The 25,554-nt window shown below is 42.7% G+C and overlaps 1 protein-coding gene across 2 annotated transcripts in view; it reads left to right on the top strand.

Moving 5' to 3' along the window:
• Positions 1-25,554, top strand: part of plekhh2 (pleckstrin homology domain containing, family H (with MyTH4 domain) member 2) — a 68,697-nt gene that overhangs the window by 11,368 nt on the left and 31,775 nt on the right. For both annotated transcript variants that reach the window (XM_064932198.1, XM_064932197.1), the window contains exon 2: positions 2,092-2,241. In XM_064932198.1, coding sequence (XP_064788270.1) covers positions 2,119-2,241 — 123 coding nt within the window. In that variant the 5' untranslated portion in view covers positions 2,092-2,118. The remainder of the gene's footprint in view (positions 1-2,091; positions 2,242-25,554) is intronic.

The following is a 25,554-nucleotide window of genomic DNA, read 5'->3' as shown; positions in this document are numbered from 1 at the left end:
ATTGTATTTTAATGTTTAAGGACTCTTGGAAGATTTGTCCAAATGAGGACTAAAAGAGATCCTAATCAAATCACAGTAGAGTACAATACACTACAGTACAGTGAGTAGGCCACCGTAGAGAACAGTCTAATACAATACAGTTGTACGGTTCAATACAGTACAGTAAATACAAGTAGTGTAGAGTACAGTATATTGTACTGAATTATCTACTTTACTGAACTCTAACGTACTGTACTCTACTGCACTGTACTGAACTCTACCATAGTCTGCTCTGCTGTATTGTACTCCACTGTACTCCACTGTGCTCTGCTGTACTCTACTGTATTATGCTGTGCTCTGCTGTATTGTACTCCACTGCACTCCACTGTGCTCTGCTGTATTGTACTCCACTGTACTCCACTGTGCTCTGCTGTATTGTACTCCACTGTGCTCTGCTGTATTGTACTCCACTGTGCTCTGCTGTATTGTACTCCACTGTGCTCCGCTGTGCTCTGCTGTATTGTACTCCACTGTGCTCCACTGTGCTCTGCTGTATTGTACTCCACTGTACTCCACTGTGCTCTGCTGAATTGTACTGCACTGTACTCTGCTGTATTGTACTGCACTGTACTCCACTGTGCTCTGCTGTGTTGTACTTCACTGTACTCCACTATGCTCTGCTGTATTGTACTCCACTGTGCTCTGCTGTATTGTACTGCACTGTACTCCCCTGTGCTCTACTGTACTCCTCTGTGCTCTGCTGTATTGTACTGCACTGTACTCCACTGTGCTCTGCTGTACTCTACTGTACTGCACTATACTCCACTGTGCTCTGCTGTATTGTACTGCACTGTACTCCACTGTGCTCTGCTGTATTGTACTGCACTGTACTCTACTGTGCTCTGCTGTGTTGTACTTCACTGTACTCCACTATGCTCTGCTGTATTGTACTGCACTGTACTCCCCTGTGCTCTACTGTACTCCTCTGTGCTCTGCTGTATTGTAATGCACTGTACTCCACTGTGCTCTGCTGTACTGTAATGCACTGTACTCCACTGTGCTCTACTGTGCTCTGCTGTATTGTACTGCACTGTACTCCACTGTGCTCTGCTGTACTCTACTGTACTGCTCTGTACTCCACTGTGCTCTGCTGTATTGTACTGCACTGTACTCCACTGTGGTCTGCTGTACTCCACTGTACTGCACTGTACTCCACTGTGCTCTGCTGCGCTGTAATGTCCAAAGTTGTGAAACATAAGGAGAATGACATTTATTTGCATAATTATTCATTTCTGTGTAGTACAATCAGGCACCCATGATGTAATTCTGTTCCCATAATTCCGTTACCAGGTGTAAATCCATTTCACTTACTGTAGTTCAATAATCAAAATAGATGTTTTCAAACTCAAGATGCCATGTCATAGCTGAATATCTGACCTCCCATTCTTTCTGCAGACATCTGTGAATCTTATTTCAGAGCAGATATTTAAAAGTTTTGGGAAAATATGGTCGCATAAAAACCTGAGGGAGATTTTACTCCTGGTATGTCTGCACCCTGACACAAGGCCATTTTGTTCCTGAACTGTTGCTTGTATAAAATAACAATATGATTGTATCATCACCTCCCACTATATAAGGGACATGTGACCATTTACTCTTGGAATTCTTCCCTGTGAAACCAGAGATACTGTAGATCTCCCTCGCAGCTGCCTGATTTAAAGAGTTTTCTACTATGCAATTAAATAGTATCTTCCTTAATCTTTGTATCAAGTTTTTTTTTTTTTTAAGTAGTCCTTTGTTTGGTGTACATTTTAAATTTGAAGGAAAAAAAAACAGAGTCAAAGTGTAATTCTGTTACCGTGGAATTGCCCATACACGTTTCTCTCACATTGCTCTGTTTGACTACCAGTTGTGTCCAGTCCAGCCTAGTCAAGCCAAGCCTTGGAACATTTGAGGGGTGCCAGATGGGGAAATACAGTTACAGTTTCAAAACAACAGCTACACTGTGTCTATCCGTCTCAGCTGCATGCATCTCATCCGCCCTCTTATCAGAATTCCCAAGTAACAATACTAAATAGACTTGACCGCACCATTGTCTCTTGTGTTCCACAGGGGCTGGAGGGGGCAGGGACAGGGGCCATGGCAGAGGCAGAGGAGGCTCTGGGACAGGAGGACTGGAAGGAGAAGTGTTTAGTCCTGGAAGCCCTGCTCATGAAGTTCCGGGTGCAGATCATCAAGATCAGAGAGCTAACGGCAGACAAGGTTGGTCCTAAGTAACACGTTGTATCAAATGAAATGTTAAATGATCCCAAGTAGCCTTACATCCCAGGCTCTTCTATCGGAAGCAAACTAAAGCAAACACACCAGCAGTAACGCATCTGCTAAAGAAGACCGTAACACTCTGAAACTCCCTAAAACAGTCATCTGGAATATCATCCTTTACCATTCCAAGCAGCCAGTCCTTCATCCTTTCTCATTAGCACACTTAACTGACCGTTTCACAGCATATCTCATGCTGACTGAGCAATATATTCCATCTCAACCACATTCCCTCATTTGGAGCTGTTATTAACTGTTACTGTTACAGAACAAGGAAGTGGTTTTATCCACGGATTTCCTCCCACGTTGGAGAGGCACATCCTCTTGCCCGAGGATCTCTGTTCGGAGCCTGACTCTAAATGAACTGCCATCTCTATTAAAGTCAGTCAGACTTGAAGCGTCTGTTGAATGTCTGCTGTGGGGAAAGGTCAGTTGGGAGAGCTGTTCTTTCCTAGGCTCTCTCTCTCTCTCTCGTACACAAACACACTCTCTCCATCTCTCTCTCTTTGTGTTGAAGTGCAGGATCTTCTTAAACAGCAGTCCATGTATGGTGTGGAATAGTGTTCTACTATCTAGGTTATGGAGTGGTGGGGTATGGTTTATGTGTGCTTGTGTGTGTGCAGTAATGTAGAACTGTGAGAAAGGTAGAGGGAGGGAGAGCAAGAATGAGGTAGGATGACGAAGACTTGGCTATGTGGCAGGCTGCAAGGCTGTGTGTGTGTGTGTGTCATTCCAGGAAGCCATGACACCCACCATCTCAGAATGTTCTGAAATTGTTTCTAAAGTTAGAAACAGATAAGATTAGCATCCCTGTGACATTATTTTGTTGAAATATAATTTAATCTGAGATTGGTTGGAGCCAAATTGGCCATTTTTAATTCATAGGATTCATATGATAGTCAAATATAGTACTAACATCTGATTTGGACCAAACTTTTTCTTACAATGAGTAAGACACGAGGAATTCAAAGAAGTTGTAAAAAGCCACCCACGGAAACCCCCCACGTTAAACCAACAGCAACAGCAACCTCCCAAACCAACAGCAACTAGACCGTATCAATTCTCTATGTCTGACTAGTAGTATGGAGCTGTGGCTCAGAATATTGTTTGTTCATCCTATGTAATGTAGTGAATTTGGTGATGTTTTTTCCCCCACCTGTTCAGAGAAATTTGTCATTGAGGTTGTTAGGTTTATGTCCCATTCTACATGCTGATATTACCAGGTTCTGAGCGCTAAATGGTGATGTTCCTGCTATTATGTGTTTGGTTTTTTTAAGAACCCCCCCCCCCACCTCAACGTTAAAGGGATAGTGCACCCAAATTGGTTTCCTTGAAATGCTAACTTTTTAGCCTTTATCTAATCTAATTGTATTTGTCACATGCTTCATTAACAACAGACGGTAACAGTGAAATGCTTACATACTGGTCCTTTTCCAAAAATGGGGTCACTTAGAAATGTCCTTGTTTTTGAAAGAGAAGCAACTTTTTGGCCATTAAAATAACATACAATTTATCCAAAATACAGTGTAAACATTGTTAATGTTGTAAATGACTATTGTAGCTGGAAACTGCAGAATAAAAAAAAAAAATGGAATATCTGCATGGGCGTACAGAGGCCCATTATCAGCAACCATCACTCCTGTGTTCCAATGGCATGTTGTGTTAGGTAATCCAAGCTGATCATTTTAAAGGGATAATTGATCATTAGAAAACCCTTTTGCAATTATGTTAGCACAGCTGAAAATGGTTGTTCTGATTAAAGAAGCACTAAAACTGTCCTTCTTTAGACTAGTTGAGTATCTGGAGCATCAGCATTTGTGGGTTCGATTACAGGCTCAAAATGACCAAAGACATATTACTTTCTTCTGAAACTCGTCAGTCTATTCTTGTTCTGAGAAATTAAGGCAATTCCATGCCAGAAATTGCCAAGAAACTGAAGATCTCGTACTATGCTGTGTACTACTCCCTTCACAGAACAGCGCAAACTGCCTTTAACCAGAATAAAAATGGGAGTGGGAGGCCCCGGTGCACAACTGAGCAAGAGGACAAGTACATTAGAGTGTCTAGTTTGAGAAACAGACGCCTCACATGTCCTCAACTGGCAGCTTCATTAAGTAGTATCCGCAAAACACCAGTCTCAACGTCAACAGTGAAGAGGCGACTCTGGGATGCTGTTGCAAAGAAAAAGTTGTATCTCTGTCCAGTGTCTGTTATTTTGCCCATCTTAATCTTTTATTTTTATTGGCATAAACCTATCAAGGACATAAACCTATCAACTTCAATGAGTAATTTCTCTGAACAACAGGAAAAAAACATGACCAAATTCACTGAGAATACATTACAGAGGATAAGGAAACAATACTCTGAGCTGCATCTCCATACTACTTGTCAGACAGAGAACTGATACTATATACTTGTTGTTGGGGTGGGATATGTGTGGGGGGGGGGGGTCCGTGTTTTTTTGTTGTTGACCATTCCTTATGTCTAACTCATTGTTAGAAAAATGTTAGGAACATTACGAACACCTTGGTCCAGGTGAAAGCTATGATCCCTTATTTGATGTTGCTTGTTGAATCCACTTTAATCAGTGTAGAGCAGGGTTGCCCAACCCTCTTCCTGGAGATCTAAAGTCTTGTAGGTTTTCAGCGCAACCCTCTTCCTGGAGATCTGCTGTCCTGTGGGTTTTCAGTGCAACCCTCTTCCTAGAGATCTACTGTCCTGTGGGTTTTCAGTGCAACCCTCTTCCTGGAGATCTACCGTCCTGTGGGTTTTCAGTGCAACCCACTTCCTGGAGATCTACCGTCCTGTGGGTTTTCAGTCCAACCCTAATTTAGCACACCCGATTCTACTAATTAGCTACTCAATAAGACGTTAACTAGCTGAATCAAATATGCTAAATTAGGGTTGAACTGAAAACCTACAGGACAGTAGATCTCCAGGAAGAGGGTTGGGCAGCCCTGGTGTAGATGAAGGGGAGGATGCAGTTTGAAGAAGGAATTTAAAATCTTAAGGCAATTGAGACATGGGTTGTGTATGTGTGCCATTCAGAGGTTGTTGTTTTTTTTTACGTTACAGCCTTATTCTAAAATTGATTAAATTGTTTTTTCCCTCGTCAATCTACACACAATACCCCATAATGACAAAGCAAAAACAGGTTTTTATTTTTGGGGGCATATTTATTAAAAATAAAAAACTGAAATATTATATTTACATAAGTATTCAGACCCTTTACTCAGTACTTTGTTGAAGCACCTCTGGCAATGATTACAGCCTCAAGTCTTCTTGGGTATGACACTACAAGCTTGGCACACATGTATTTGGGGAGTTTCTCCCATTCTTCTCTGCAGATCCTCTCAACCTCTGTCAGGTTGGATGGGGAATGTGGCTGCACAAATATTTTCAGGTCTTTCCAGAGATGTTAGATCGGGTTCAAGTCCGGGCTCTGGCTGGGCCACTCAAGGACATTCAGAGACTTGTCCCAAAGCCACTCCTGCATTGTCTTGGCTGTGTGCTTAGGGTCGTTGTCCTGTTGGAAGGTGAACCTTTGCCCCAGTCAGATGTCCTGAGCACTCTGGAGCCAGGTTTTCATCAAGGGTCTCTGTACTTTGCTCCGTTCATCTTTCCCTTGGTCTCCCAGTCCCTGCCGCTGAAAAACATCCCTGCAGCATGATGCTGTCATCACCATGCTTCACCGTAGGAATGGTTCCAGGTTTCCTCCTGACACTTGGAATTCAGGCCTCAGTTTGTCTGGGTGGCCAGCTCTAGGAAGAGTCTTGGTGGTTCCAAACTTCTTCCATTTAAGAATGATGGAGGCCACTGTGCTCTTGGTGACCTTCAATGCTGCAGAAATGTTTTAGTACCCTTCCCCAGATCTGTGCCTCGACACAATCCTGTCTCGGATCTCTAAGGACAATCCCTTCGACCTCAGGGCTGTGGAACCTTATATAGACAGATGAGTGCTTTTCCAAATCATGTCCAATCAATTTAATTTACCACAGGTGGACTCCAATCAAGTTATAGAAACATCTCAAGGATGACAAATGGATGGAAACAGGATGCACCTGAGCTCAATTTAGAGTCTCATAGCAAAGGGACTAAATACTTATGTAAATAAGGACTGTTTTTTTTATTTGAAAAATTCTAAAAACCTGTTTTCACTTTGTCATTATGGGGTATTGTGTGTAGATTGATGAGGAAAACATTTAATCGAATCCATTTTAGAATAAGGCAAAATGTGGGAAAGGGGAAGGGGTCTGAATACTTTCTGAATGCACTGTAAGTGCCTTTTGAACTGGGAATGGTAGTGACTGCCATTTTCATGCTCAACAGTTTCCCGTGTGTATCAAGAATGGTCCACCACCCAAAGGACATCCAGCCAACTTGACACAACTGTGGGAAGCGTTGGAGTCGACATGGGCCAGCATCCCTGTGGAACGCTTTTGACACCTTGTAGAGTCCACGCCCTGATGAAATGAGGCTGTTCTGAGGGCAAAAGAGGGTGCAACTCAATATTAGAACACTCAGTGTACTTATTGAATAACCTGTAAATTAAAATGGCCAATTTGGATGCAATCTATTTGCTTCATTTCTCAGAGATCAAATTATATTTCAACAAAATAATGTTGAAGGAATGCTAGCTAATCTTATCCATTTCTAAGAACAGAAACTATTTCAGAACAATCTGAGATGGTGGGTGTCAATTCTCTTTCTTGTGCTTTTGAGGTGGAACGACCCAGAGATACAGAGTGAGCGAAAGAGAGAGACGGCCCAAGCCATGGTCTGGTCTGGCCGGCATGGTGGGGTGGGCCAGCTTGGCCCCTGTAGTTCGCTGGCCTAGTTCTGAGGCCTGAGGTCTCCAGGGAGGCCTGATTAGAGGTTAATGTAAACAGCAGCCTGACCACAGGGCTCCATCACGCAATGCATTCTGGGATGCCACTGACTTTATTGAATTACAGTTACCGCTCAGTTGTTGAGCCAAACAATCTTTAGGAAAATTATTGTGCTTTTATTTAGGCCTATGGTGTATTGAAGTTGATTAGGTGCATTTTGAACAATTTAACTATTTGAAAGAATGATATCTTTCCCATATTTCATCATTAACCATGTAATATACAGTGGCCTGTGAAAGTATTCACCCCCTTGGCATTTGCCCTATTTTGTTGCATTACAACCTGGAATCAAAATTAAGGGGGGGTTTGTATCATTTGATTTACACAACATGCCTAACACTTTGAAGATGCTTTGTGACATTTTTAAAGATTTTTAGTGAAAACAAACAGTGAAAACAGACAAGAAATAAAAAGGTAAAATATTTTAACCTTCATAACTATTCGTTCGCTTATTTTTTTCTGGACACTCTTCCGTAAAGCCCAGCTCTGTGAAGTGTAGGGCTTAAAGTGGTCCTATGGACAGAAACTCCAATCTCCACTGTGGAGCTTTGCAGCTCCTTCAGGGTTATCTTTGGTCTCTTTGTTGCCTCTTTGATTAATGCCCTCCTTGCCTGGTCCATGAGTTTTGGTGGGCGACCCTCTCTTGGCAGGTTTGTTGTGATGCCATATTCTTTCCATTTTTTAATGATGGTTTTAATGGTGCTCTGTGGGATGTTCAAAGTTTCTGATACTTTTTTATAACCCAACCCTGATCTGTACTTCTCCACAGCTTTGTCCCTGACCTGTTTGGAGAGCTTCTTGGTCTTCGTGGTACCCCTTTCTTAGTGGTGTTGCAGACTCTGGGGACCTTTCAGAACAGGTGTATATATACTGAGATCATGTGACAGATCATGTGACACTTAGATTGCACACAGGTGGACTTTACTTAACTAATTATGTGACTTCTGAAGGTAATTGGTTGCACCAGATCTTATTTAGGAGCTTCATAACACCACTTTTCCGTTAGATTATTTTTTTGAAGTTATTTTTTTTCATTTCACCAATTTGGACTATTTTGTGTATGTCCATTACATGAAATCCTAATAAAAATCCATTTAAATTACAGGTTGTTAATGCAAACAAAATGTGAAAAATGCCAAGGGGGATGAATACTTTTGCAAGGCACTGTATATGTATTGTAGGCCTCATAACTTCTAAATTGTAAATAAGATTTATTTATTTTTAACTGACTTGCCTAGTTAAGTAAAGGTTAAATAAAAATGTAAAATGAAAAAAAAAAACCATAAACGTACGCCAGGGTTCAGGGGTAGGGTTGAATAACGGGTTAACGAGATATACCAATATTTCCCGCCCAAACCCACTCCCTTTTCCCAGGGATAAATAACAGCGAGAAACTGGTAAATTACAATAAATTATTTCTATGAACAGCATGATGTGAAATGGAACTGTTAAAATATATAAAATGTCTAAATCTGGCTTTTCTACAGCCTTCGCTCTGCATGATCAATCATCAACGCTGAGGGCGGGACAGACAGCTCATCTCAGGTGGAGCGCAGTTCACAATGCATGTTTCATCTCATGTTTTTTTCTTGTGACAGGTAGGCCTATATTTGCTGCAGCATAGCCTATGATACCGTAATATAATGACTGAATGCGCGTCTAATTTACACATCTCCATCTGCTTATCGGGAGCCATCTTAGTTTTTAGTACATTTTATTTATTGAGTACTTTTTTTTCACTCGGATATAGTTGCTTTAAATCAGTGCATACGGTGTTTGGTATTTTATTAGTGGGTCCACACAAAGCATGATATAATACAGAACATTAATAAACAAGAACAGCTCAAGGACAAAACGACGTAGATTTACGGGAGCACGCTCTCGCAGTCTCTCTCTATCTCTCCAACAATTCCATTCCAACAATTCCATCCAAAATAGATCATCCTTTTCATATAGATGTCCTAGCCTACCCCTTTCAGGTAATTCATTCAATGCGTTATTAGCCATATATCGAATGAATTATGGGCTATTCATAGGTGTATAGCCTCTGTCTCTTGTGCAATACGCACTTGTGCACCGCTGGCCTTTTAAAAAAAATGCTCCTTAGCTCTTAGTCCCACGACAAGCTAGACGAGAATAGTTTGCTGGAATTTGTTTGTGTGCCTTTCTTATATCCTACTAAAAGGCTATTCGAAAAAGGATGCAAGCTCTTGTTTTCAGCAGCCAGTAGAACTCATAGGGAGAAGAGCGAATGCGTGATGGCGGTGTCAGTTATTTATTTAGAACCGTCACCCATAACCATGCAATCTTCGTGAAGAGAAGTGATCTGGTTCTAGTCCTTAATTATTCGAGCATGTCATTACGACGGTGAAGATGAGGACCACGAAACATATTTCATTTAACTGTTAAAAGCGATGTCGCACAGTAGGGGAAATATTATGAAAGGTGCCCTAGATATGCGTCAGCCTACTAATTATACAAATGTAAAATAGGCCCTATTATATTTCCAAATGAAATCAAATTTTCTAGCCTTGTAGTTGTAACTTTGTAGGCTGCATGTCCTGCACCATCTTTGCATGTTCTCTCCCAGCTTGATGGTTTGGACAAGGTAGTAATTTCAGTCATATAATACAGTACAGTAATACAGTCCACCTTCAAAAATATTAGCCTACTGGAGCTTGTATCATTTATTTACCCAAGAGAGCATAGTTACATCTATGGGCTTCTATGTTTTTCTGTTGTATCTTGTGTGTGAAGTGTGGTAGCCTATATATTATAGGCAATTGTAGGCCTATTGGATAATGGCACAATCATTTGGGCTTGGGCTCATAAAATGTCTTTCATGTAGGGCTCATCAAACATATTTAAATGTATGGCTCAACAGGGTCAGGAAGCTCAGGCTTTAATTTTCAAGCCGACAAAAGCTCAAATCAAAACCCAGATATATTTATATGCTTTAGAATGACACTTGTGGTTTTGGTGGGAAATACCGGGTTAGGGGGGGGGGGGGGGAGTGATTTATTCTCGGGATGGAACATTTGTAAATTATCAGGGAAATATTCAATCAGCCCTGGTCAGGGCTGACGGGTCACTCTCACTAGTAGAGTCTGACCTCATTATCCTCCTTCCCTCCCTCTGTGGTCTGGCCCTGAGTGGAGTCAGCCTGGTTTTCCTCCTGTGACCTTTGACCTCAGTTCTACTGGATTTCCTACTGTGGCGAGATGAGCTCATCAAGTGAAAATCCCCATGCAGTCATCCCAGTGTGTTTTTGTTCCTCTGTACTGGGCTCGCGGTGCGTCAGTGCCTGTTGTTTTAAACCATGCATCAGTGTGTGGGGGTGCACGTATACCTCAAAGAATCTCATTCATCTCCCACTTTCTCATCTGTTTGGTGAATTGCAGGCACCTAAATTGTGTGTGTGTGTGTGTGATTTTTTTCACCTTGTCAGCTCGGAGACTCTTATCCTGTGACCTTTCGGTTACTGGCTCTAACCGCTAGACAACCTGCCACCAGGGTGTGTGGGTGGGGGGGGAGCTAGTTTGCTGAGTGGGCAGTGCAGTATTAATGTGACCCAGGCCGAAGGTGTGTTTCTTTTTGTGGTACAGTGCTCTACAGTTGTGTTAGCGAGACGCGAGTAGAGTGGAGCTTTTCTCTCGTTAATAGAGGACTTGAGATCCGGAGTGGTGTGCTGGGTCGGTGAAACGAGATGAAGCATCAGGATAAAGAAAGACCACCAACCACACTGATGTCATCACCGCTACCAGAAAGCTCTGAGTATCTCACTAAGGGAATAGAGAGAAGGTACAAATTTGTAGGAAAACCTGGGACGTTGGGCAAGTAGTAGAAAGCGAAGGTAAAGAAAGAGGGAACGGAGAGACGGAGTAGAAATAAACGCTCTTGTAATCATTTGGCGGCCCAGGGGAGGAAATTCCTGGGTTTGTAAACAGAGCGTGTTGCACAGGAAGTGACCGAGGCAGAGAGAGAGAGACAGTCTACACTTCTCCATGTTTGGAACGATGGAACAATGTGGGTCACAACTAGTTTTTCTCTCTCTGTCTCTCTCTCTCACCCTCCCACACTTACGTTTTCTTCTCACTCTATTTTGACTCAACTTTCCCTCACTCTCTGTAATGGTTTCCTTTCACCCACACCTTGCCTGTGGTATTTTGGGGAGGTAGTGGAGGGCTAGGTGGGGCGTTGGTTTTGGCCCCTGAACTAGCCATCTGGAACAGTGGTCCACACAGCTCATACTGGAGACAAAGAGACCATGTGTGTTTTATTTTCCCAGGATGCTGCTTTGCACCCTCTCTCCCTACCCCCTTCAGTCTCTCTCGCACTCCGCTTCTCTCTTGCTCTCTCTCTGTCCCACAGCTTCTCTCTTGCTCTCTCTCTGTCCCAGACTATTTTCCTCTCATTCTCTCGCTCTCTGTCTCCTATACTCAGTCTCACTCTCACTCACAGGCCCTTTTAATACTACTCCTGCTGTCGCCCTTTTACTGAGTAAGTCCACTCACCACTACAGTAGAACCCTGAGCAGTAGAGTCGACACAGAAAGGGAGGATGAAGTATTTGGGACCTGGACGTTCAGTGGCCTACTTTTATGGTCCAGATCCCCACACACACACACACACACACACACACACACACACACACACACACACACACACACACACACACACACACACACACACACACACACACACACACACACACACACACACACACATGTTAAAAGACAGGAACCACATTTGGGGTGGAGAAATGTGCTCTGGTTTTAGCGTTCCCCCCACTTCCTGCCTTTCACTCCCAGATTGATTCCACATTTATGTGGGTGGTGGCCTCCTGTGGGGGTGTTGGGGTTAAATGTCACGTGGACCAATCATCTCTCTGACAAGGGCATGTCAGTCACACTCAAGGCTGTGGAGTAAGTAGAGTGGACCACCATAGTTTTACCTTACCGATGGCCAGACTGTTGTACTTACAGTAGGATGGCAATAGCATCCGCAAACTCAGTGGCAAAAGAGTAGTCTGTTATCGTAGGCACACACACACACACACACACACACATATATAAACACACAAACAAACATGCACACGCACTAACACAAACACTCAGAGAGAAAAGCCAGTTGTATCTCTTTAGTAAGACTGTGCTGCCTCTCCACATCCCCTGCAGTGTTCACACAGACATATGCTTCTGATTTCAGAGCAGGCCCAGCCGCCACCAATCTCAAGATGGGATTCCGCCTACGTCTCCAACCTTGAGATATTTGCTTGGTTCTCCACTGGTTTCCTCCCCATGACAGACGTGTGTGTGTGTGTGTGCGTGTCTATGCATGTGTGCGTATCTATGCATGTGTGTATGTCTATGCATGTGTATGTGTGTGTGTGTGCTCGAATGTGTGCATGTGCAGGCATATACCGCATGTGAGCGCGGGCGAATATATGAGCGTGTGTGTGCAAGTGTGTTTGTGTGAGCATGTGACGTGTGTGTTTGTGCATGTGTGTAGGTGACTCAAAGGGGCTCTGTGTCTGCTGTAATCACTGAGATGTGTGTGAGGGCTACAGTTCTATCCCCTCAGCACAAGTCTCCCTCTCACCAGTAGTCAAGTGTCTGCTGTGTGGAAGGACTCTATATCTGATGGAGCCACTGCACGGAAATCAGTTTTTACCATTGCTTTACTGTAGTGTTCTGCTGCTATGATGTTGAGCTACTGCAGAGTAAATATGTAGGCCTGGTGTCTACAGAGGGAGGCTTTGTGAGCTGGCTAGGCTGTGGATGGAGGGTTGTGTGTGTGTGTGGGGTGCTGGTTGGCTGGCCACAATGAGGCAGGCCCGGAATTCCAGGAATGGTAGGCAAACTGGAGTTTGGATCCAGTTTTTTTATTTTTTTTTTATTTTTTTATTTCACCTTTATTTAACCAGGTAGGCTAGTTGAGAACAAGTTCTCATTTGCAACTGCGACCTGGCCAAGATAAAGCTTAGCAGTGTGAACAGACAACACAGAGTTACACATGGAGTAAACAATTAACAAGTCAATAACACAGTACAAAAAAAGGGGAGTCTATATACATTGTGTGCAAAAGGCATGAGGAGGTAGGCGAATAATTACAATTTTGTAGATTAGCACTGGAGTGATAAATGATCAGATGGTCATGTACAGGTAGAGATATTGGTGTGCAAAAGAGCAGAAAAGTAAATAAATAAAAACAGTATGGGGATGAGGTTGGTGAAAATGGGTGGGCTATTTACCAATAGACTATGTACAGCTGCAGCGATCGGTTAGCTGCTCAGATAGCACATGTTTGATGTTGGTGAGGGAGATAAAAGTCTCCAACTTCAGGGATTTTTGCAATTCGTTCCAGTCACAGGCAGCAGAGTACTGGAACGAAAGGCAGCCAAATGAGGTGTTGGCTTTAGGGATGATCAGTGAGATACACCTGCTGGAGCGCGTGCTACGGATGGGTGTTGCCATAGTGACCAGTGAACTGAGATAAGGCGGAGCTTTACCTAGCATGGACTTGTAGATGACCTGGAGCCAGTGGGTCTGGCGACAAATATGTAGCGAGGGCCAGCCGACTAGAGCATACAAGTCGCAGTGGTGGGTGGTATAAGGTGCTTTAGTGACAAAACGGATGGCACTGTGATAAACTGCATCCAGTTTGCTGAGTAGAGTGTTGGAGGCAATTTTGTAGATGACATCACCGAAGTCGAGGATCGGTAGGATAGTCAGTTTTACTAGGGTAAGTTTGGCGGCGTGAGTGAAGGAGGCTTTGTTGCAGAATAGAAAGCCGACAGTGAGGATGTAGAAGGGTGGAATGATGGAGATGTTAGGGGTTATGTGCATTGACATGGCTTCTGTTGAGCTCTTTTTTGTGTGTGTCTTTCAAGTGTGTAAACATTGTGTGTTCATGTTATTTCGACGTTGTCATTCTAGCTGTCTGACTGGGAGTTTATTTCAGGGACTTGGTAATGGACCATAACACAGATTACCACAGTGTAAATTCCAGTAACAAAGTCCCATTAGAGCTGCTCAGGAAATGATGGACAGTGATGTATCCTTACACACAAGTGGGTGTGTGTGTGTGTGTTTGTGTTTGTGTCTGTGTGTGTGTGTGTGTGTGTGTACAGTACAGCTGTACTCGCTATATGGCCTGGGCACATCAAAAAATGTTTTAAGGCATATATAAATTGTTCAACCATGTTCCATCCTACAGAAATCTGTAACAGAGTGACTGCAATTGAATTGACTACAATGGGGAGTCATAGTAGTCACAAACCAAAGTTGGTTCCCCTGCTACCAGTGTTGTAGGAGTCCGGTCTCGAGACCACATTTGAGGGTCTTGTCTGGGAGCCAGGCGTGTTGTGGCAGCCCAACCAACACACAGAGAAAAGGAGTCACCATCGTATGTTCGAGTCTAGGGTGAGATGGTGGGTGGAAGAGCGCGCTTGTTTAAAATGGAAAAGCATCGCAGTAGCTTTTGGAAAAAGAAGAACCTCAAGACAAAGCAGCTGCGTTATAAGTGGGATGCCCTGTTGAGCGTTCTGATTGTACAGAGATTGTGACAGCCGGTTAAATGGCATCCCTTGAGAAGCCCAGAACAAGATTTATCACAGGAGAGGTGCAGTATTTTCATAAGGGGACGTATACTTGGAGTACAGTGGAGGAATGGAGGGGGAAAAGAGAGGCAGATGAGGTCTAAGAGAGAGAGGGAGGAAGAGAGTGAGCTTGAGTCGGTTCAGAATGGTGGGGGAAAAAGGTAGATGTTTGTTAAAGAGGAATGGTAGAAAGTGTAAGCTGAGTGAGTGAAGACAGGAGGAGAAATGGAAGTGTATGAGGGCAAAGTATCGGTATGAAGTGTGATGAAGTTCTCGAGCCAGAGGCTTGTACCGAGGGTCAGGATAAAGATGCGTCTGTGACAGTAGGAGTGAGGTTTTTGGGAAAAGTGGACCCTTGCCTTTTGGCTGATCCATGTGTGGTTTCAGGGTGGGTGAAAACAGAGTTGGGTGCTGTGGAATCGCTGAGGGTAACCAGAAGTGGTCTTGTAATAATTGTATTATGCGGGCATGAAATGTGAATTGTTTTGCGCTCAAGAAAATGGCACCATTGAAAGAAGTGATTACTGGGGTAGCGGTAAATGTAGAAGTTGACCAACTGAAGGAGAAGATTTCCTGTATTTGTTTTGCTCGTTGTTTGGTGTGGAGCAGACAGGGTGGCGTGAGTGGTGAAACAGAAGAGTCATTGTCTGTTCTTTTGAGTTTTGATGTTCTTAGGATATCTTAGTAAGTTATCCTGTACGAGCTTTTGTGCCGAATACATTACATTGTTACAGGTGTCAAGCTTATGGGCATGTGGCAGCAGTGTGTAGGAGGGAGGTTCCTAGATGTGAGAAGTGTGCAGAAGGGCATGAGACAAAGGAATGTGTAGCATTGGGGAAAGTAGTGGTATGTGTTAATTGTAGAGGTGCCCATGTGGCTGGTGATCAGATATGTTCCGTGTGAGAGAGGCAGGTTGAGGTTTCCACGGTTAGAGTAGTGCAGAAGTTGTCATATGCTGAGGCAGTGAATTTAAAAATAATAATACTTGTACCTTTTTATTTAGGCAAGTCAGTTAAGAACAAATTCATATTTAGAACGACAGCCTACCGAAAGGCAAAAGGCCTCCTGTGGGGACGGGGGCCTGGGAATAAAAATAAATAAATACAATATAAATATAGGTCAAAACACACAGCACAACAATAGAAACAACACAACACTACATAAAGAGAGACCTAAGACCGCAACTAGCAAGGCAGCAACACAGCACGGTAGCAACACAACATTTATTTTTTTTTATTTTTTACCTTTATTTAACTAGGCAAGTCAGGTCAGAACAAATTCTTATTTTCAATGATGGCCTAGTGGGTTAACTGCCTGTTCAGGGGCAGAATGACAGATTTGTACCTTGTCAGCTCAGGGGTTAGAACAACAATATGGTAGCAGCACAAAGCATGGTACAAACATTATTAGGTAGAGACAACAGTACATCATACAAAGCAGCCACAACTGTCACTAAGAGTGTCCATGATTAAGTCTTTGAATGAAGAGATTGAGATAAAATTGTCCAGTTTATTGAAGAAAGTAGAGGAAGATGGGTCAAGGGGGAAGGATCCTGAGAGGAGTGGTGTGAGAAGTAGATCTGTACCAGTACAGAGGGATAAACCAACAAGTGATAGATGTTTCAATAAGATTGGATTTTTAGCATTTATAGCAATGGTTATCAACTGTACTGCAGGGATGGAATGGAGATCGCAGAAAATTGGTGGTGGTGGCAGCAGCAGAGAGATATTTGGGTGTGCGAGACTTGACATCAGAATAGTTACAGGGTGTGTTGAGTGGTGGTGTCCCTTCCTTTCAGGTTGTTGGCCTGTGGTAGGTCTACGTATATTTAAATAGTGGAGTAGGATGGTGTTATTTTCTATTATTTAAATGTTTTTGAGAGTGTGTTGTTAGATGTTAAACAAAAAAAAAAAAAAAAAGTATAATGGAGTTGTACTCCAGGCTAGTAGGTGACGGTAATGCAACATCTATTGGATGCCAACCGCCGTTAAAACTCATTGAAGAAGAAGATGTCCGCGCGTCAGATACATTTTTACTTGGTCTTGACTTGTGAGGACAGTGAGGACTCCTAACCTCTTCCCGAGACCAGCAGAGTAAAAAATCAATTATCAGCTTCCATTCAGTCAGCGCATAAAAGAGCTTCACCAGAACAAATATATACACAAATGGCATTTCTAGGTTTTGTGGCATATTTTGGTTAAACTATCCCCAATGGAATTGCAATTGCAAAGTGCATTCTTCCATCACATGAGCAGTGCACTCTTCCATCACATGTACAGCTGATTCTCAAGATCTTGCACACTAATGAGATGCTATTGAGCCCACACTACTACACTGTCTGAGCCAAGGACTACATGCTTTCTGGTAAAATTTGATTACAATACTGGGTGGGGTGAATATATTTTATATGACAATATTTTTTGTTAACTAGTAAATAGTAGCCTACAGCAAAGTGTGTTTAATGTCTAACTTGTTAACACTTTCTGCTAGTTAGTTTTTGCTAATTTTTGCACCTTTGCAAATACTGCGCCAAATCGTATGTGAAGAATGCAAAGACGCAGAATCAGCACGCAACAGGCTGACCAATACAAGGTTGAAAACTTTATGGCCATCCGGGCAAATTTGAGGCTTTTTGAGCCTGACAATGAGCCATCCTCAACAAGGTTGGAAAGTGACAGTGAAGATGAGGCCTCAGTCTGATGTTTAAGAGGTGGACATTGAGGAGGTCCAGGGAGGAGACATAGAAGCCTGAGAGGGAGACAACCAAAGCTTTAGTTTCTAGACTATCATATTGCAGATGTATGTTGAAAACATTTTTGAGAATTGCAATGGATCATAGAGGATCATTCAATATTCTCTTTCTTTTGTTGTTCAGTGAAATCATCCTATGTGAAGAGTCAACTCATTTAATTAAAGATCAATTCATAAATAATTCTTAACTTTTTTTTATTTTGGAACGATTTGTATCAATGGGGAGGGAATTTGTTTTGCTCAATTGAATTAGAAGGGCAACTACACCCTCCCAGACATTTCTTCTTTTTGTTCTCCCCCAGACGGTCTGCTGATGTGGTTTAAGCATGGTTGTGGACTTAGAACTCAACATTTTAGTATATTTTTTAAAGTGTGATTTTGAAAGTGGAAATCTGACAAATCTAAAGGAAAACAGCATTTTTCACACAGGGTGCCATTCCTTCACACAGGACCCAGTTCTCCAGGCACCACTACACCACTGTATAGGGCCGATGGAAAGACAGCAGTCCATTAACTCGGACATAATAAGCCAGTAGGTCCCAATCAGAAGAATACAAAAACACAACCAATAGGCTAAGCATTTCCCAATCTAAATGTACAACTCTTACTTCCCGTTGCAAAAAAACATTTAACGTTTAGCACACAAAGTAACCGGTGATCTAGAGTTTAAATGCAACAATGTTTCACACACAAGTTATTTTCAAAGAGATGTGAGCTGCAATAAGAAATTACAGTTCCACTCACCAGATGATGATCATTTGAAACGTAACTTTTTGTTGGAAGTTATTCTTGAAAAGGGAGAAGCTAACAAATTAGCAACAATATCCTCTTCGATAACACCTGCTGCAGCCGCTGCAAACTAGCCTACAACAAAAGCTAGCTAGCTGGACCGTGGGAAAACTACTGCTCCCTATTGCACAATGACTTTTTGGCCTTCGACCTGTTGGTCATTAGAAGTCAATGTGATTGGTTGATTCCACTGTCGCTCTAAAATTTTCCCCATATACAGTTGAATGACAGATGCCTTCTATCAAGCTTCTGATGGCCTAGCCAATGGCTAACTTAGCTAGCTAAATGTATCTACCCAGAGACTGCCAAAGAAAAATTCTGGTTGAATATTTTTTGTCTTCAACGTTGACCTTTTCCTTGCTAACAAACACTGAAGAGATTAAGTCAGAACATAATTGAAACTAATAATATATCGTTCTAATTATTTGTATTATTTTTATAAATCCTTAGCCTTTCTCTGAAATTGTAGAAGGCCCTCATTGTTCCCCACTGTGTTTGGGTTTGCATGCATTTTTTACACCATTCTGAATGTTTTTTTATTTTTTTATTTAACCTTTATTTAACCAGGTAGGTTCTCATTTGCAACTGCGACCTGGCCAAGATAAAGCATAGCAGTGTGAACAGACAACACAGAGTTACACATGGAGTAAACAATTAACAAGTCAATAACACAGTACAAAAAAAAGAGAGTCTATATACATTTTGAGGCATGAGGAGGTAGGCGAATAATTACAATTTTGCAGATTAACACTGGAGTGATAAATGATCAGATGGTCATGTACAGGTAGAGATATTGGTGTGCAAAAGAGCAGACAAGTAAATAAATATAAACAGTATGGGGATGAGGTAGCGTGTGCTACGGGTGGATGTTGCCATCGTGACCAGTGAACTGAGATAAGGCGGAGCTTTATGTAGCAAGGGCCAACCGACTAGAGCATACAGGTCGCAGTGGTGGGTGGTATAAGGTGCTTTAGTAACAAAACGGATGGCACTGTGATAAACTGCATCCAGTTTGCTGAGTAGAGTATTGGAAGCTATTTTGTAGATGTCATCGTCAAAGTAGAGGATCAGTAGGATAGTCAGTTTTACTAGGGTAAGTTAGAGAATCCATATGTTCTTCTGAAATATGAACACAGAAATACCGGTCATGATCTTGAGTTGGACTCGCATTTTTCTGGTATCGGTCTTGACTCTGACACGGTCCCCCCCCCCCCCCCCACTTTAGATGGTCGGTCTCACTTTAGATGGTCTCGAACACAAAACTGCATCCTGTCCTGCCTTCCACGGGGATACTGTTATTTTCAGGTCATAACGGTTTTCTCTTTCTGTCGCGTGGTGGTCAAAGAAAGTGTGTGAAAACAGTTTGAACAATCCCTTCCTCTCTCTCTCTCCCTGTCTCTCTTCTCTTCAGTTAATGTCACCTCCCCCGGCTCTTACTTGCACCTACCCATGAACCCTCTCTCTTTCCATTCACTGTAACCAGCCCTGTCACCCACTGAGCACCAACCAAAACCAGACGCAAAGGAGGATATTGCATTTTTCTATGTTTGTGTACCCATTCAGGATACATCACCATGAAGAGATTGACATTCATAATGATGCATTTGTGTATAGTACAGATCAGGGACCCACGGTGTCATTTTGTTACCAGGTGTTAATCCACTTCTCTTGCTGGAGTTCAACCAAAATACATTTTTAGAAACGTATGGTGTCATGTCATAGCTGACACCCCATTCTTTCTGCAGACATCTTTGAATCTTTATTCAGTGTAGATATTTAACAGTTCTTGGAAAACGTGGTCACATAAACAACTGAGTGAGATTTTCACTGGAAATTGTTAAAAGTAGTGCTTGTGCATGGAGTTGTGTGGCTCGTGCATGGAGTTGTGTGGCTCGTGCATGGAGTTGTGTGGCTCGTGCATGGAGTTGTGTGGCTCGTGCATGGAGTTGTGTGGCTCGTGCATGGAGTTGTGTGGCTCGTGCATGGAGTTGTGTGGCTCGTGCATGGAGTTGTGTGGCTCGTGCATGGAGTTGTGTGGCTCGTGCATGGAGTTGTGTGGCTCGTGCATGGAGTTGTGTGGCTCGTGCATGGAGTTGTATGGCTCGTGCATGGAGTTGTATGGCTCGTGTAGTCCTTTATACTCATACCCATATATGACTTGAAAATGGCAGATTTGGGCTCTGATAAATGCAGTGGCTGTACAGTAACATGCTATACATGACACCAGTGCTCTGACTGCGCTTCACAGCTTCACAGCGCTGGATGGGTTTTGACTGACAGCTGTTCTGAACTTGAGCACCTCGCGCGTCAAGAAGTTGCCACCATCCCTCCCGCTAATTGGGCAACTTTTGCACGTTTTGTTGTCTGAGTGAGGAAAATGCTGTAAATTAAGAGGACTCTATATACAGTGCCTTGCGAAAGTATTTGGCCCCCTTGAACTTTGCGACCTTTTGCCACATTTCAGGCTTCAAACATAAAGATATAAAACTGTATTTTTTTGTGAAGAATCAACAACAAGTGGGACACAATCATGAAGTGGAACGACATTTATTGGATATTTCAAACTTTTTTAACAAATCAAAAACTGAAAATTTGGGCGTGCAAAATTATTCAGCCCCCTTAAGTTAATACTTTGTAGCGCCACCTTTTGCTGCGATTACAGCTGTAAGTCGCTTGGGCTATGTTTCTATCAGTTTTGCACATCGAGAGACTGAAATTTTTTCCCATTCCTCCTTGCAAAACAGCTCGAGCTCAGTGAGGTTGGATGGAGAACATTTGTGAACAGCAGTTTTCAGTTCTTTCCACAGATTCTCGATTGGATTCAGGTCTGGACTTTGACTTGGCCATTCTAACACCTGGATATGTTTATTTTTGAACCATTCCATTGTAGATTTTGCTTTATGTTTTGGATCATTGTCTTGTTGGAAGACAAATCTCCGTCCCAGTCTCAGGTCTTTTGCAGACTCCATCAGGTTTTCTTCCAGAATGGTCCTGTATTTGGCTCCATCCATCTTCCCATCAATTTTAACCATCTTCCCTGTCCCTGCTGAAGAAAAGCAGGCCCAAACCATGATGCTGCCACCACCATGTTTGACAGTGGGTATGGTGTGTTCAGGGTGATGAGCTGTGTTGCTTTTACGCCAAACATAACGTTTTGCATTGTTGCCAAAAAGTTCAATTTTGGTATCATCTGACCAGAGCACCTTCTTCCACATGTTTGGTGTGTCTCCCAGGTGGCTTGTGGCAAACTTAAACGACACTTTTTATGGATATCTTTAAGAAATGGCTTTCTTCTTGCCACTCTTTTTTGGATATCTGATTTTGTCCTATGGCCTCTTGGCTGCATCATCCAGAGTGATCATGGGCCTCTTGGCTGTCTTCAGTCCTTGTATGAGCTGAAAGTTTAGAGGGACGGCCAGGTCTTGGTAGATTTGCAGTGGTCTGATACTCCTTCCATTTCAATATTATCGCTTGCACAGTGCTCCTTGGGATGTTTAAAGCTTGGGAAATCTTTTTGTATCCAAATCCGGCTTTAAACTTCTTCACAACAGTATCTCGGACCTGCCTGGTGTGTTCCTTGTTCTTCATGATGCTCTCTGCGCTTTTAACGGACCTCTGAGACTATCACAGTGCAGGTGCATTTATACGGAGACTTGATTACACACAGGTGGATTCTATTTATCATCATTAGTTATTTAGGTCAACATTGGATCATTCAGATATCCTCACTGAACTTCTGGAGAGAGTTTGCTGCACTGAAAGTAAAGGGGCTGAATAATTTTGCACGCCCAATTTTTCAGTTTTTGATTTGTTAAAAAAGTTTGAAATATCCAATAAATGTCGTTCCACTTCATGATTGTGTCCCACTTGTTGTTGATTCTTCACAAAAAAATACAGTTTTATATCTTTATGTTTGAAGCCTGAAATGTGGCAAAAGGTCGCAAAGTTCAAGGGGGCCGAATACTTTCGCAAGGCACTGTATTTTAAAAGATGAGACATTGAGGATCAATAAATACCGATTTGAAATCATGCAAGGAAGCCAAACATCTGTGAGTCCAAATGTGCACTTCACATTTACAAATCATAAAATTAATGTTATATACAGTGTCAACTTTTATAATCACCATGTGTGATGTAGAGTTACAAGATGACATGGCGTCATACCCTGCGTTGTTCTGAACAGAATGAGCCTATGTTTGCCTATTTGCGAAGGACATTTGCTGAATGCAGTCACGTCTTCATTCTATTTGCACCAAAATGTTGATCTGTTTCCCTGAATTGCATTGTGAAAGCTTAACACTTTGACATTGTTTTTTTAAATAAATTGACAATAGAACAGGCTTTTTGGAGAGGTGTGTGACCACTTGGAGACACCAGTTAGTCCTCTCACTGAGAACCCTTGTTACTGAATGTATCCAGATTATTTTCTGATTTCTTTATCAACAAATGCAACGAAGGGTACAGTAAAATTGTCAAATGAACAAAATCAAAAGTGTAATTTTTGGATTCGGTCTTGTGTCAGGTGAACTGTTTGTGTTTTCAACTTTTGGTCAAATAATTTTCCTATAATCTCGAAACTGTTCCTTTTCAATTGCTACCATTTTTATGCATATGCTTTTTATATTTCTTCTATAAGAAGCATCTCAATTTAGCCCTTTGCATATCGGCCAATTCCCACGAGTGTAAAGGGTTAACTTAGCAATCGATGGTTTGTGTTTGGCATACTTTTAAAGTGAAAACTCTGAATCTCAGCCTCATTATGCCACCATGGAATTGCCTGCCTGTAATTACAGTTCTATTCTCTGCTTGATGCTATATCTGTGCATTGAGAGAAAGCTGTAGGTTGTCATTTGTGGACGGCCTTGGGCTCTGGAGAATCCTTCCTAAGAAGGTGTGTATGTGTGTGTGTGTGTGTGTGTGTGTGTGTGTGTGTGTGTGTCCGTGAGTGCTTGCCTGACTGCCCGCCTGCCCCTTTGTGTGCATGTGCGTGTCCGTGTGTGTGTGTGTGTGTGCAAGGCTGACCCTAAGCGAGATTTGGTTGGGGGGCCCCTACCTAGTGGGCAAAACATTTAAGTGGCCCCCCTCTTGACAAAGTTTTAGCTTAAATTTCCTGCAATTCTTCATATTTTGTCATAGGGCATGGTTAACATTTTGCACTTTTAAAGCAAGTTTTCTGACGTTCTACATATTTTGCCATGGGGTGGGAGATCATTTAGCAAATGTATAAGTCATTTCATGCAATTATACCCTCTATATACTTTGCCATGGCGCAGAGAGATAAGTTAGCAGTTTTACATCCAATTTCCTGCACATTTTGCCATGGGGTGGGGAGAAATTGTTGAAGTTTTAAAGCTAATGTCCTGAAATTTTGCCATAACTTATGCCATATTAATGTGATATCGGAGTGAGAATGACAAACAAAATCATTCAGGGCCCCTGGAGGTCAGGGCCCCTGAGCACGTGCCCGGTCTGTAAATCTGCCATGATTACTTTTAGATAGATAGATAAATGAATTTAGCCAGCTAAAAATGAGTTGAAACCCTGACCGAGTAAAAATAAGTAACAAAAAAATGGATGTAGCGTGTGTGTGTGTGTGTTATGTGTGTGTGTGTGTGTGTGTATGGTGCCGTATTGGAAAGGGGAAAGGGTTCAGTTGCACAACTCAATGCATTCAACCGAAACGTATCTTCCACATTTAACCCAACCCCTCTGCAGGTTTCATGTGTGTTTTTGATCTGAACACACCCTTTGGTCCAGCTGGCACACCACTGGCCACAGTTAGGGTAGTGTGTGTGTACAATTGTGTACAGTCTGCCCCTGCTGTGAATAGGCTCCAGGCCTTCCTTCCCTCAGCTGGAGTTGGAAGACAGAGCGGACCCGACTGGTTCAGACAGGATTTGCTGTTTACCACTGGCTTCACTGACTGCCCTTTTTAAAATATTTCACTAGGCTTTTAGGTCTACTGAAATATCCATAAAACAACGTCCTTGGTTCTTGCTCCCTATGTACACACACACACACACACACACACACACAGAAAACCCATACATTACAGTTTTGATCCACATGGCGAGTCTTCCAAACGTATTATTCTCCTGCAATGGAAACTCTGTGTGTGTGTGTGTGTGAGGACATAGCATCAGCTAACCTCTGGGCCCGGCTGGGCTGGGTCCATTTCCCAGTTACTAGAACTAAAGGGAAACACATTGCTGAGTAGAACCAGTGCCAGAGCAATGAGAGTCCAGCAGCAACTCTGGAGCCAGCTCTCCAGTCTATACAGGCTCCACTATAGCCTCACCATGATGTCATGATCCCAGAATACTGGACTGTGTGTGTGTGTGTGTGTTTTGGATAGAATGCCGCTGCTGTAATGGGCCTTTGTTGCGGCACATTCAAAGGCCGTGTTTGTCAGAGGGCTTGGGATTCTTCGTGTGCCTCCTCAGAAGACATTGGTTTCTCTGCCACTTCCGCCACTTTGAGCTGAGGCATTTGACAGGAATGCTACTCATAAGTTCTTCTACATTCCCCGTTCCCACAAAGCTGTGTCTGTGTGCGCGTCAGTGCGTTCTTTCCTTTTTGTGTGTGTGTGTGTATGTATGCGTGCCCGTGCGTGCGTGTTTCCACTGTAATTGTGACCAAGTGGCGTGCGAAGTGCACTAGATCTGTTAGGCGTCTCGTTGCAGTGTAAACAGTGGTGTTCTCTGGTATTAATGGCGCTCTCTGTGTCTCTGTGGTTTAACACGAGCCTGACAGCTTTCTAAGTGTCCTCTCTGGTCAGGGCACACAAAGGACCGGCTGTAACCATGAGACTTGTCACCCGTACACTTTCACGTCCAACCAGACTTCCGTGTAACACACTGTAGCCGTAACCAAGAGGGGCAGTACAGCAGGAGTCAAGTCTCACATAAGTAGGTCTTTACTATACAGGTTTAGTGATGACATAGATGCATTTTTGTTATTAGTCACATTTTTAAAACATCGAATACAAAATATATTTGACAATGGATGCTCAAGGCAAGAGCATTTGGGGAATGTAACGGTTCCCTTTTCCATTTCGGAACATAAATCAGGAAGTGTTATCAGTAATGACACTCACTATGTCTAGTATGCACCACCTCCCATTCTTTATTTGGATGTAGTTGTTGCATTTGGGCTTGAGCGGAGGTTGATATTTCTCCTCTAAGTCTGTATAAATATTGTTTTAATGTGCTAGACCAAGAGGGAAATG

The sequence above is a fragment of the Oncorhynchus masou genome, chromosome 23, assembly GCF_036934945.1.
Source record: "Oncorhynchus masou masou isolate Uvic2021 chromosome 23, UVic_Omas_1.1, whole genome shotgun sequence".
Taxonomy (NCBI): domain Eukaryota; kingdom Metazoa; phylum Chordata; class Actinopteri; order Salmoniformes; family Salmonidae; genus Oncorhynchus; species Oncorhynchus masou.
The sequence above is the reverse complement of the archived record's forward strand: the minus strand, read 5'-3'. Positions and strand labels throughout refer to the sequence as shown.